Source organism: Rhinopithecus bieti, unplaced genomic scaffold (genome assembly GCF_001698545.2).
Source record: "Rhinopithecus bieti isolate Rb0 unplaced genomic scaffold, ASM169854v2 scaffold_13710, whole genome shotgun sequence".
Lineage (NCBI taxonomy): Eukaryota > Metazoa > Chordata > Mammalia > Primates > Cercopithecidae > Rhinopithecus > Rhinopithecus bieti.
The window spans coordinates 2055624-2070609 of record NW_016807962.1 but is presented as its reverse complement, the minus strand read 5'-3'; the positions used below and the strand labels follow the sequence as shown (position 1 = coordinate 2070609).

General features: G+C 41.2%; 1 protein-coding gene across 1 annotated transcript in view; it reads right to left on the bottom strand.

Moving 5' to 3' along the window:
* CDK5RAP2 (CDK5 regulatory subunit associated protein 2) overlaps positions 1–14986 on the bottom strand; it is a 200627-nt gene that overhangs the window by 169441 nt on the left and 16200 nt on the right. Inside the window, 1 exon segment of the mRNA XM_017884203.1 lies at positions 2698–2808. Within this exon segment, the coding sequence (XP_017739692.1) occupies positions 2698–2808 (111 nt within the window).

Genomic DNA, 14986 nt, shown 5'->3' with positions numbered 1-14986 from the left:
GGGAGGGATTGCATTGGGGAGTTATACATGATATAAATGATGAATTGATGGGTGCTGACGAGTTGATGGGTGCAGCACACCAACATGGCACAAATATACATATGTAACAAACCTGCACGTTATGCACATGTACCCTAAAACTTAAAGTATAATAAAAATAAATAAAATAAAATAAAATAAAAAAAGAAAAGAAAACAGAAAAGAGGCCGGGCGCGGTGGCTCAAGCCTGTAATCCCAGCACTTTGGGAGGCCGAGAAGGGCGGATCACGAGGTCAGGAGATCGAGACCATCCTGGCTAACACGGTGAAACCCCATCTCTACTTAAAAAATACAAAAAAAAAACTAGCCAGGCGAGGTGGTGGGCGCCTATAGTCCCAGCAACTCTGGAGGCTGAGGCAGGAGGATGGCGTAAACCCGGGACGCAGAGCTTGCAGTGAGCTGAGATCTGGCCACTGCACTCCAGCCCGGGCGACAGAGCGAGACTCCGTCTCAAAAAAAAAAAAAAAGAAAGAAAGAAAACAGAAAAGAAGAAAAGAGAAAAAAGAAGGAAAGAAGGAAGGAAGGAAGGAAGGAAAGAAAGAAAAGAAAGAAAAAAGAAGTAAGGAAGGAAAGGGAAGGGAAGAAAGAAGGGAAAGGAAGGAAAGAAAAAAAAGAAAAGAAAAGAAAAGAAAAGGAAGGAAGGGAGGGAGGGAGGGAGGGAGGGAGGAAGGAAGGAAGGAAGGAAGGAAGGAAGGAAGGAAGGAAGGAAGGAAGGAAGGGAGAAAGAAAAGAAAGAAATCATTAAGTGAAAAATATAAGGTGCAGAACAGACCATGCTTGCATTTATGTAAAAAGAGGGTTTATACACATACATATACACACACGCAAACACACGCTTGCTTGTACTATATATACATAAAATTCCTCTGCATAAGCAATCAATATTTATTAGATCTAGAGGACCAGGACACAAGGATGGAAGAGTCTTTTCAGTGTGTATCTCTTAGGCTTTTTGAATTCTAAACGATGTGCACCTATCCAAAACCTTACACTGAAGAAAGGGGTCATGAAATCAGGTCATCTAGTCAGACAGCTGAAGTGGTATGGTACAATGAGTTTGGAAGACCTGGGCTCAAAATCCACCTCACATAATAGCTATATGACATCAGGTGGGTTATTCATCTTCTATAAGTCTCAGTTTCTTCCCCTATAAGATGAAGATAAACTCCATGGCATAGGACTGTCATGAGAATTACAATAAGATGCAAATGTACAGATGCCAAAGACAGTGCCTGATAGAGTTGGCAATTGGCACGCTTTGTATTCCTATCACCCAAGAGGTTCTGAGACGCATGACCACCATACTCACAAATAAACTGCTTTAGGCTACTGGTTTTCCTCTAAAATTGTGATTGCATCACCACTCCCTTCCAGAAAAGGGGACATCCTCATTGTCTTTCCACCCCCAGAGTGAAGAAAAAAACTCTCATAGGGGACAAAGAAGCTTTTCAATTCTTGAAAAGGCTCAGAAGCACAGCACAATCCCTCTTCAAGACAAGTCAATTTAAGTTCATCTGCTGAAACTCAAGGAGAGTTCTTTTTCCTCCTTCAAAAGTTTCCACTGGTACAAACTTCAGAAAAGTCAGAATAATTCCCAGGCCAAGGGCTAATCTACTAGAAAAAGCCAACAAACAGGCACTGAAATACTGTTTGTACTCAAGCCTTTTCAAGAAAGCCAAGTTCTTTTTTCAGTTTTCAGAACCAAGGTTTGTTTTCAGACAAAGACCTCCAGGTCAAGACTTCAAATGAGGATAGCCTTTTCTTCTGACAGTTACAGGCAAGCACACAGGAATATAGAAGAGTCCTATCACAGAAAAACTGACAATCCTAACTTTGGGCTGCCAAACGAAGCCTCAAGAAGACGATAATTGTCAACTGACTGTGCTGGAGCTTTTCATCTGTCTTCTCATTTTAATTCACACAAATAACCCTATGACAAAGGGATTATCACTTAATTCTGGAAGCAAGCCCCAAGAGCTAAAGTGACTTGCCTAAGTTACACAAGTTAGCTGGTAACAGAATTCAACTCCAAAACCATTCCACCATTCCACTGCCTGTTTCTAAAGAACACATAATTATAAAAACTTAATTGAGGTAAAATGAGTGAATCCGAATTCCGATTTTAAAACAGAGTGAAAGACTTCCTTAAAATTAATCATGTACCCCTTTGCTTAATATTAAAGTCATCCCGGCCGGGCGCGGTGGCTCAAGCCTGTAATCCCAGCACTTTGGGAGGCCGAGACGGGCGGATCACGAGGTCAGGAGATCGAGACCATCCTGGCTAACACGGTGAAACCCCGTCTCTACTAAAAATACAAAACTAGCCGGGCGAGGTGGCGGGCGCCTGTAGTGCCAGCTACTCGGGAGGCTGAGGCAGGAGAATGGCGTAAACCCGGGAGGCGGAGCTTGCAGTGAGCTGAGATCTGGCCACTGCACTCCTGTCCGGGTGACAGAGCGAGACTCCGCCTCAAAAAATAAAAATAAAAAAAAATAAATAAATAAAGTCATCCTGATATCTTTATGCTCCCCATAATCAATTCAGATTAAATGAAAGCATCTCTATTCCTGCTAACTCTGAGATCAAATATTAATCAAATTCTGCTTGACATGACAATGAGAAAAGACACAAGGGACAGCAATGAGAAGTGGGCCACTCACAGTTTTATAGATGTGTTCGGTGGGGCCATGAAATTCCTGTTGCATTCTTTCCTCAAGGAAATAGATGCGCAGCTTTAGGTTAAAGTTTTCTTTCTTCAATTCAGTGATTTGCTGAAAAATATCACAGAGGGTCATCAAAAGCAAACAGGAGACAGATAGTACATACATTAGTCCCTATAGATTACAAGGCTAGAAAACTGATTCAAATGTTAAATACTAGAGAAAGCTTATTTTTGCTACCATTCTACTAACCCAGAAGAATTAAGCGGTTCCCACTAGCCAAAGTCAGTACAATTTGAGCATTAAAATGAATAATGACAGGAATGAATAATGAATGAAAATGAATAATGACTGAATAAAGAAAGAATTCAAAACTCCACACTGATAAGAAGAAGAAAAGGAAAAGAAGAGGAGAATCTCAAAAGAAATCCAGTTAATAAATGTAGAATACGAGGAACAGAAAATCACTATTGTACAACCTCCATAGTAATGACTGATTCAGGTAATAATCAGCAACACTAAAAGCATGAGATGAAAGATCACTACAGAACATAATATTCAGACAGTCTCAGACTTATTACCCCACAAATGGCTTATTAATTACAAAAGGAAAAGGTACCTTTACAATTTAGAAAACTTGCGAACACCATCTTAACCAAAAAAATTCATCTCTTATCACCACTGAAGGGATAAACTAACATCATTTTCCTCCTGAAATAAATCACTGAGAGCAAACAATTCCATCTCAAGTGCTTCTGTCTATAACCTTTAACCTGTACCTAATCAAGAGGAGTCTATCAGATAAATCTAAGTTGAAAAACATTCTGCAAAACAACAGAACTGAACTCTTCAAAAATCTTAATGACAATCCTAAGGCAAAATGTTTGGTAAACTCTTCTAAATAAACAGAGATTGAAGAGGCACGACTACTAAGTACAATAAAAGCTTGAATTCTTTACAAAAACAACCATATGATGATACCTGGGGAAACTTGAATAACAACTTTTTATTAGGTAATAATATTACGATTTTACAGGAAAATGTCCTAAGAAAGAGACACATGCTAATGTACTTAAGAGTGCTGTGTCATGACGTCTGCAATTAACTCAAATGAGCAGAGACAGAAAAAAAAAGATAAAGCAAATATAGAAAACATTAATTGGTGAATCTAGATGAATATACATGGTTGTTCACTGCGCTATTTTGCAACTTTTCATACACTTGAAATCTGTCACAATAAAAAGTTGGGGGAAAAAAGGATATAGTAAGAAAAAGCATATTTACTGAGAACCTACTATGTAAACAAGCACCTAGCTAGATAATTTACATACAATATCTCAATTCTTAAAGTAACACTGCAAAAGTACCGTCTCCACTATATAGATGATCAAAGATCACGCTAGTAGGGAAAGGGCTGGGATTCCCATCCTGCTATCTGACTCCAGTAACTATGATCTGTCAATTCAACCTCACTGCCTATAGAGAAAATTCCTGACTTTTTTGGTTTGGTTCATCCAGTAAACTTTTCTGTGCAGTCTAACTTAACTTCAAGAACAGATAATAGCCTACACAGTAAAGCAATTCCTAGTACGTTTCTATCACCATGTTTAAATAGTTAAATGTTCTCCAAAATCCTACCAACATCCCCAGGTTCTCCCTCTCTGTTTCACATATTTTTAAGTCTCTGCCTTTGCGGGGAAAAAAAATTCCTCTCTTTACCCTGTTACAAAGGAAGGGACTTTAAATTAGTCCAGGATGATGGTTACCTTTGGGGAGGAAAAGTGCTTAGTGCCTGGAATGAGCCACAAAGCAAACTTCTGGGGCACTGATAATGTCCCATGTCTTGGCTTTGGTGATGGTTATAGGTTATGCTCCTTTTTTGATAATTCATTAAACTGTTCACATATGATTTGTGGGTATGCCTGCATGCATGTTACACTTCTTTTAAAGTTTTTTTTTTTTTTTTTTTTTTTTTCAAAGATGAGGTCTTGCTCTATCACCCAGGTTGGAATGAAGTGGTATAATCACAGCTTACTGCAGCCTCAAACTCCTGGGCTCAAGGAATCCTCTCACCTAAGCCTCCCAACCTGCTGGGATTATAGGTGCAAGCCATCACACTTGGCCTCATTTTTTAAAGTTTTTAAAGTCAAATAGTCTACTAGTCTATGGTTAATGTGAATTATTAAAAGTCAGTTTGTCCACGGTTAAGTAAATTATAGTATGTCAACTCGATAGAATATGATAGAACCATAAACAAGAATGAGAGACCACATTGTGCACTCATAGGAAATTATGTCCAAGGTACATTGTTAAATAAAAACACTATACTATGGAACATTATATAGATAGGTTACTATTTTTTAAAAGGGCAGGGGATATGAATACGTAATTATTTACTTGATATGATAGTATGCATCTAGAAGTACATTGTATATTTGTACCATATAAATTTCCTATAAATAATAAAAATAAAGTAATAATAGAAAAACGCAATCTTTTTTTGAGACTCTGAATTGTGAAGCGAGTGCTGATGATATTTACTAAATGCAGTGTGCCTGTCCATGCTACAGTTCGTGCATCTGTGGTTCTCTTTCCATTCTCAAAGTCACTGTTCAAGCTCAGTTCTCAATGGTAAGGCAGAAAGATTAGCGGCTTTGGAGACAATACTAAGTCCAATCTTAACTCTCTTTTATGATGCAAACTAGACATGCTACTTCTTTGAGCCTCAGTTTCCTCAACTTTAAAACAGGGATAATAAAATCAATCTCATAGGTTTTTGTGAGAAGAAAATAAATGAATTTGACAATTTCAAAATGTGAAACTGCTGTTTTTTTTTTTTTGAGACGGAGTCTCACTCTGTCACCCAGGCTGGAGTGCAATGGCGGTAATCTTGGCTCACTGCAACCTCCACCTCCCAGATTCAAGCCATTCTCCTGCCTCAGCCTCCCAAGTAGCTGGGATTACAGGCATGTGCCACCATGCCTGGCTAATTTTTGTACTTTTGGCAGAGACGGGGTTTCACCATGTTGGCCAGGCTGGTCTCAAATCCCGACCTCAGGTGATTCGCCATCTTCGGCCTCCCAGAGTGCTGGGATTACAGGTGTGAGTCACCACGCCCAGCCTCAAAATGTGAAACTTTTAAAGTCAAGTGACTAAAATGTTTGTAACATGCAAAATCATGTACTAAGACATAAGACAACAATCTTGAAATGAATGGAAAGATAGAAAGTCTGAGTGGAGAAACAGGTATAAAAAAAGAATCAAGACCCTGTCCCTACAAAAAATGAGATACTGTACACACCTACTAGAATGGTTAATTTTTTTGGGGGGTGGGGCGGGTGGGAGACAGAGTCTCGCTTTGTTGCCCAGGCTTGGCACGATCCTGGCTCACTACAACTTCTGTCTTCCCGGTTCAAGTGATTCTCTTTTCTCAGCCTCCTGAGTAGCTGGGATTACAGGCACACACCACCACGCTCGGCTAAGTTTTTGTATTTTTTTTAATAGAGACAAGGTTTCACCATGTTGGCCAGGCTGGTCTCGAACTCCTGACCTCAAATGATCCACTCGCCTGGGCCTCCCAAAGTGCTGGGATTACAGATGTGACCCACTGTGCCTAGTAAAATAAATTGTTTACATTGTTAATACCAAGTACTGATGTAGAATAAATGGAGTTCTCATACTCTGCTGATAGTAATGCAAAATGGCACAGACACTCTAGATATACTTTGGCAATTTCTTACAAAAAAACTATACTTAACATGTGACTCAACAATTCCACTCCTAGGTATTTATCTTAGAGAAATGAAAACCTATGTTCACACAAAAAACCTGTACATAAATGTTTACTGCAACTTTATTAATAATCACCAAAACCTGGGAAAAACTCTTACGTCCCTCAGAGGGTGAATGGATAAACAGTAGACATCCATTCGACAGAACAGTGCTCAGCAACTGTGAAACACACAACGTGAATCAAATTCAAAGACATTATGCTGAGGCAAAGAAGCCAGTCTGAAAAGATTACATACTGTACGATTCCATTTATATGACATTCTGGGAAAAGCAAAATTACAAGGACAGAGAACAGGGCATTAGTTGCCAGAGGCTTGGGGTGAAGAGAGGATCTGACCGCAAAGAAGCAAAAAAAAAACGGGAAGTTGTTGGGATTATGGAACTGTTCTATATTCTGATTGTAGTGATCATTACATATGCCAAGAACTGCACACACATATAAAAAACTATAACCATACATACATACAGATTACAATAGTGATTACAAGGGAATATACATCTGTCAAAGTTCATCCAACACCTAAAATTGATACATTTTATTTTATGTAAATTATATCTCAATAAAGCTGATTTTTAAAATAACTAAAATGAATTAGGGCAAAATGTGAAAAGCTACACTTGGATGCTAGTACATCTTCACACTCACCACATATTTTTTCCAGCTTTTTAAAAAACAATTTTTAATAGCATATCATATTCTTTTTAGTAAATACTTTTTTTTTTTTTGAGACAGAGTCTCGCTCTGTCACCCAGGCTGGAGTGCAGTGTTGCGATCTTGGCTCACTGCAACCTCCACCTCCCAGGTTCAAGCGATTCTCCTGCCTCAGCCTCCCGAGTAGCTGGGATTACAGATGTGTGTCACCATGCCCAGTTAATTTTTTTATTTTTAGTAGAGACGGGGTTTCACCATGTTGGCCAGGCTGGTCTTGAACTCCTGACCTCAGGAGATCCACCCGCCTCAGCCTCCCAAAGTGCTGGGATTACAGGCATGACACACCACATCCAGCCCATAAATACAATTTTATCAGTGAATAAAAGAAAACGATAAGCATATTTCACATTAAGTACATTTTCAAACTATCTACCCTTGGCCCGCTTGTTAACACTTAAGGTTTCACTTTTGTGGTTAACAAGAAAAGCACAAGAAACAACTGATAGGTTCATTAGCACCTCCTTTTAAGGAAACAGCACATAAAACATTCATTCAAACAAAAACGACTACCCCGCCAGATGCTTCCTATAAAGAGAAACCTTATTCTGTTACTCAGCTACCAATAAAATATTTATGGAGGTTGCTTAGAATGCCCTCATTGTACACAATGCTAAAATTCTCAGCAACACTTGAAAGAATATTTGTCCTATTTATAGTTAAAGAAATTTTTGTATATGGCAAAGGAAAATACGCCTTTAGAAGGTCACAGCAAACGCCAGACAGTCCCAAATGAATAAAATGAAATACAAGCACCATCTTTTCCACCATGGCCAGTTCAGTTCTCTGCTTAGTACCATTTCTCTCACAGTTTTCTTTGAATACCACTACCAGGCTGGACCGGGGATCCTTCTACATGTTTCCATACACTCTCTACTTTATCAGAGCAATGACCATACTGAATTGTCCTAGCTGGATGCTTGGCTTTCTACCCACCCCCATCCCATAACCACCTTGTGCACTCGACTGTAACCCAAGAGATGGTTACTAAATAGCCAATGGTTGGCAGAATAGATGGACAGACACATTTAAGAATTTCTTAGCTGGGCAGGATGGCTCACATCTATAATCCCAACACTTTGGTAGGCAGAGCCAGAAGGATCACTTGAGCCCAGGAGGTCGAAGCTGCAGTAAGCCATGATCATGCTACTGCACTCCAGCCTGGGTGACAGAGTGAGACCCTCTGTCAAAAAATATATATATATTTGTTTTTTTTTTTTTTGAGACGGAGTCTCACTCTGTCACCCAAGCTGGAATGTAGTGGTACAATCCCAGCCCACTGCAAACTCCGCCTTCTGGGTTCAAGCAATTCTCCCTGCTTCAGCCTCCCGAGTAGGTGGGATCACAGGTGCCCACCACCACACCTGGCTAATTTTTGTAGTTTTAATAGAGACAAGTTTTCACCATGTTGGCCAGGCTGGTCTTGAACTCCTGACTTCAGGTGATTCGCCTGTCTCGGCCTCCAAAGTTCTGGGATTACAGGCGTGAGTCACTGTGTCCAGCCTAAAAATTTTTTTAAAAAAGAAGTTCTTGGTCAAGAGATCGAGACCATCCTGGCCAACATGGTGAAACCCTGTCTCTACTAAAAATACAAAAATTAGCTAGGTGTAGTAGTGTTCACCTGTAGTCCCAGCTACTCCAGAGGCTGAGGCAGGAGAATGGCTTGAACCCAGGAAGCAGAGCTTACAGTGAACCAAGATCATGCCACTGCACTCCAGCCTGGTGACAGAGTGAGACTCCATCTCAAAAAAAAATAATAATAATAATTTCTTTAAGGCAGTGTGATGTAATTAGAGCCCCCTCAGGCTTCAGACAGATCTGGTATACACCACTCCCTGGGTAAACCCTCCATTAGCTCTTGTTTCCATCATTCTTAGAATAAAACTCCCTGCCACAGCTACAAAGAGCTGTATCATCTGGTCCCTGACCACCTCTCCAACCTCATCAGGTATCATCTTCTCCCCGTTCACAATATTCCAGCCTCACTGGCCTCCTTTCCAGTCCTGAAATAAGCCAAGCCCTTGTCTGCCTACAAAGCTCTTTCTGCAGCGTCTGCCAGGGTGGCTCGGTCTCATCCCTTCCAACTCAGCTCCAATGTCACTGCTTTGGGGAGGCCCTCCCCAACTACGCCATCTAAAGTGGACCCCATCTCTACCACCCCAACCAGTTCACTCTCTAACGCACAGCTCTTACTTTCTTGCTAGAATTTTTCACAATCTGTATTTGTCTCATCTATTTGCGTGTTTATTATTATCATGTTTATTACATGAATATAATCCACTTAATCTTTCATGGCTGTTTCCTCCAAGGTTTTAACAAGTATCTAGAACACAGTAGATATTCAACAATTTGTTAAATGAGTGAACAAATTAATGAATAAATGCAATCCAGACCACTTTACTAGCTGTATGGCCTTACTGAAGTTCACTTTTCCTATGTGCCTCAGTTTCTCTATCTATAAAAAGGGGATTATTATAACCATCTCAAAGAACTAGTCTAAGAAGTGAAAGAAATTAATTAGAATGTTTACTATAGTGCCTAGTACAACATGGGAATTTAAAACATTGTTTTTCTCACGTGTACTTTTCCCTTTAAGAGAAACAAGAAAAAAAAAAAAAAAAACCTTGAGGTGGAAAAACTGGTAACAGCTTACAATACAGTAGGAATAAACGCCCAAAATATAAAACCCACCAAATATGACTTGGAAACCTAATGCTCAAAAGTAAGCTAATGCAAGGCTGTATTTGCCACGTTCCAGCCCTTGGAAGCCACATGTTACTGTGGAAGTGCAGCCATCTGAAATGGGAAATATCCCAACATGATTATGGGGTGATGCTTTCTGAAACTGGAGAAGGGCCCCAGCTTAGCAGCAGGAAAAACTTTGCAGGAGCTAGTAGTCAATCATCCTGGCTTCCTCCTACTCCCACTCTCTGTCAAAAGCCTTGCCTAGCCTGAAGTTCCATCTAAAAGGGAAGAAAACCAAAACATAAAAGGAATCAGGGCAACTCCAACCAGCCCTACCTCAACTGAAATCTAAGCAAAGTGCGCCTAATTCTGGCTGTCCATTTCAAAGGCTCGCAAGAACCTGGGCCTCCAAAGCTGAGGCTCACTCTACCAAATCATCTTTCCACCCAAGACAGCACTAGGGCTAAGAGCAAGAGCTCTGCGATCAGCAGAAACAGACTAAACTACACGAGCTGCTACTTTTACATTGTGTGACCTTGGGAAAATTTTTTAACATCTTTGTCCAGTGTTGGCTCATCTATAAAATGAGGATAAAGTCAATTCCCTCACAGGGGTGTTGTGATAACCAAATGAGATAAAGCACCTGGCAGAGCCTTGTACTCAGCAAGCAGGAAACACAGGATAGCATTAAAAATCGCGTAGAGTGAAGGCAACACCAAGGCGCTAAAGGGAAGAGATCTTCTCCAACCCAACCATCTTGCTGTCTCAAGGCCTGTGTTCTTCACTCACTATTGACCGGGAATGGTCTGTGGCGATCCTGGCTGTTGCTGACTCTGTGATTACGTCCACTCACAGTCTCAAGACAGTATGGCATCTTTCCTCCATGAAGTCATCAATTTTTAAATGTTTACACCTAGGGAAGTATTATAGTCTGCATACATAGACGGTGATATCGTCTTTTTTTTTTTAGACAGAGTCTCGCTCTGTCGCCTAGGTTGGAGTGCAGTGGCGTGATCTCAGCTCACTGCAACCTCCGCCTGCCGGGTTCAAGTGATTCTCCTGCCTCAGCCTCCCAAGTAGCTGGGATTACAGGCATGTGCCACCACGCCCAGCCAATTTTTTTATTTTTAGTATTTTTTCAAACTCCTGACCCCAGGTGATATGCCCGCCTCGACCTCCCAAAGTGCTGGGATTACAGATGTGAGCCATCGCACCCAGCCGATATTGTCTATCTTAAATAATTGTATGTGTATACACACACACAGAGTAAAGCCTTTTTTAAAAAGAAAAAGAGGCCGGGCGCGGTGGCTCATGCCTGTAATTCCAGCACTTTGGGAGGCCGAGGCAGCCGGATCACGAGGTCAGGAGATCAAGACTATCCTGGCTAACATGGTGAAACCCCATCTCTACTAAAAATACAAAAATTACCCGGGCATGGTGGTGTGCGCCTGTAATCCCAGCTACTGGGGAGGCTGAGGCAGGAGAATGGCGTGAACCCAGGAGGCGGAGCTTGTAGTGAGCTGAGATTGTGCCACTGCACTCCAGCCTGGGCAACAGAGCAAGACTCCGTCTCAAAAAAGAAAAAAGAAAAAGAAAAAGAAATTCACTTCTCAGGCCGTTAATAAGCAGATCTTTGGGTCACAATGAATTTTTTAACCTTTTGAAAGTACAAAAACTGTTAGACCTCACCTAGCCATAACAAAAACCATGAACTTGGCTACCTAAAGTTGATCTCTAGTAAACAATACTGCATGTAAGATAATACTGCCTATAGCAGCTAAGTGAGGTAGTAAAGAGGGGAGGATACTTTGGAATCAATTTCTGATGCTGATGTTCTCCTTGGTGTCTTCAAATCATCAAGAAAACTGTTACTAGGTAAGTCTCTATTATAAATAATACTGGAGCAATAACACAATTTTTTTTTTTAAAAAGGGTCTCTCTCTGTTGCTCAAGCTAGAGTGCAGTGGCACATTCATGGCTCACTGCAGCCTCAACCTCCCAGGCTCAAGCAATCCTCCCACCTTAGCCTCCCGAGCAGCTGGGACCACAAGTACACATGACCATGCCCAGCTAACTTTTTAATTTTTTTGTAGAAATGAGGTCTCACTTTGTGACCCAAGCTGGGTCACAACTCCTGGGCTCAAGCAATCCCCCTGCCTTGGTCTCCCAAAGTGCTAGGATTACAGGTGTGAGCCACCACACCCAGCCTCAATAACAGAAATTTAAAACTGAATCCCAAACACCAGTTGGAATTTAACTACTTTATGAAATCAACTATTTTCATATTCTTTTCAACCTTTGCTCATGAATATACATTTTTGCAGAATTATAACATAAGTGAATTTGCATATTCCATTGCTTTCCTTTAATATTTCTTAAGCATTTTTCATACTGTGGCAGAATTACACAAAACTATCAGTTGAAATAACTGCACTACATTCCACTGAAGTGATGCAGTCAACTGTTTAACCATTTCTCTGCTGTGCACTGATGGACTCAGTGTGCTCTATTGGAAAGTGACCAGCTTTACAATCAGAAAGACCAGGCTTGAATTTTGCCTTCTTTTTGCTTCTCAATCACAATAAGCTCATGGGCAAATTGTTTAATCTCTCCAACCTCAGCTTCCTCATCTGTGAAATATCCTCAATACACGTTTGTCAAAAGCAAAGAGATAACAAATGTAATATATAATTTCCCTTCCTTACAGTTTTTCACAATGATACACAATGTGGTCACAAACACCTTCATCAGCAGAGCTTTATTCCTTCTACTGGGTTGTTTCCCTAGGATCAATTTCCCCAAAATGGATTATTGGGCTCAAGACTAATTTTATATTTATGACTATCAAAATCTCTTTCCAAATGGCCTTCAAAAGATTGTAAAAATTAACACTACTCAGCCCTCCATCTGGCCATTTTTGGAGGGCATGGCCAGGACATGCAGAGAGAGGTACAGGAACTCAGAGCATTCAATCCAGCAGGACGTCCCACTACACAAACGAACCCCTGTACTTAACACTTTTACCCCACCAGCCATGAGCCCTACTTGATTCCAAGTACTCATCTCTGCAAAAAACCCTAGCACCGTCGGGCTATATGTTGTGCACAGAGCTCCGTGGAAAGTGGCTACGACACTCACTCTGCCAGCTACAGACCTGGTCTTCACCCACTTCCACTGAGTGGCATCCACCCAATTCTTACACTCCTGCCGTGTTCTGAGCTCACCCTCATTCTCCCACTCTTAGCCTCACCTTGCCCTCATTACTGCTTGTTTTCCTATGACTCTGGCCCTGCATGCCCCCATCCTCATTATAAGCTGTCTGCCTCTAAATGTGTCTCTAGGCATATCTCCTCTCCAGCCACTTTAGTAACAATAACCACAGCAGCTGCCCTGATTGCTGAAGATCTGGTATAGCAGGCACTATCCTAGCATGTTCTTTACTTTTCCCAAGCCTCAGATAAACATTTTTTCCCAGTTTTACAGATAAAACAAAATTCGGAGCTTTAGTATTCCATACAGGGTCACACATTCACTCAATCAACAAATATTAGGTGCCTACGATTTTCTTAGGTTCAGTGTTGAGTACCAGACATTGAATAGAGACACATGTTAAGCAAGTACACTAATAAAGAAATAACCACAAACTGTCACAAGAGTCATGGTGGGAGAGACAGGGCGCTGAGTACTTGCTAGAAGACAGAATCATGAGTTGAGAAGGGAGTTAGGGATAGCCTCTCTAACAAGGTCACATTCAAGTTGAGGCAAGAAGGTCCAAGGGCCTGCCATTCAAGGAAAGGGAGAAAGGGTGTCCACGCAGAGGGTGGAACATGCATGAAGGCCCTGGCACGGGGACAAGCTGGGTGTGGCCGAGGAATAGCGGCCTGTGTGGCAAGAGCAGTGTACGACAGGGAGAGGAATATGCTGAGTTCAGAGAGACAGGAAGCTGCCAATCACACAGGGCAGGTTCTCATGGACCATGGTTAGGGATTTTATTCCAAGGTCAAAGAAACATCACAGAAGGATGTACAGAAACTGAACACTGATGGGGCAGAACCCAGGGCAGTGGTTGTAGTCAACAGAATCTTCGGATTAGAGCAGACATCAGCATTTATTGAGTACCCACCTTCCACCAGGCATCATTCTAGATGATTTCCATACCTTACCCAATTAATAACTCTGAAGGAAAGACAGTAGAAGCCCCGTTTACACACGAGGTTTTAGAAACAACCAATTTAAGGCCACAGGTCAGTAAGTGGCAGGGCCAAGCCTGAAACCCAGTCCTCATCATTCTCAAATCCACATCGTATCTATACACCACGGTGCTTCTGAAAGCTTCAGGGCCATACAAGTGGGGCAGGAGTGGAAGGTGAGGGAGTTATCATCTGGTAGTAAGTAATTCACAACATATTACAACAAATTTAAAGATGCAAACATCCTAGTGAAACCAAAAACAAAACACTCAAATGTGACCAACTGCCTCAGCTGAGGCCAAGAATTTTCAACAATAGGAATAAGGGCCTCAATGCAAGAATGCCAGCATCTCAGGACAGGTGGGTATAAAACAAGAACAGCAAAAGATAAGGAGACTAGGTGTGGACAGGATACAGGAAATTGTTTCAGCCATACCTGGCTAAGAGTTCTTTCAATTCCTTAGAAAGGAGGCTGCTAGACATAACAAATCCTATTCCATAGCATCTACTGTTTATTGCATATAAGTTATGCTTAATATCTCTGACATCCAGAAATCTCATTTCTAGGAATCTACCCTTTTAAAAAAAACCACTCAGCAAGGCGCGGTTTCTCATGCCTGTAGTCGCAGCACTTTGGGAGGCCAAGGCGGGCAGATCACAAGGTCAGGAAATCAAGACTATCCTGGGTAACACAGTGAAACCCTGTCTGTATTAAAAATACAAAAAAATTAGACGGGCATGGTAGCATATGCCTGTAATCCAGCTACTTGGGTGGCTGGGGCAGAAGAATCAATCACTTGAATCTGGGAGGCAGAGGTTGCAGTGAGCCAAGATCACACCACTCCACTCCAGCCTGGGCAACAGAGCAAGACTCTGTCTCAAAAAAAAAAAAAAAAAAAAAAAAAAAAAAAAA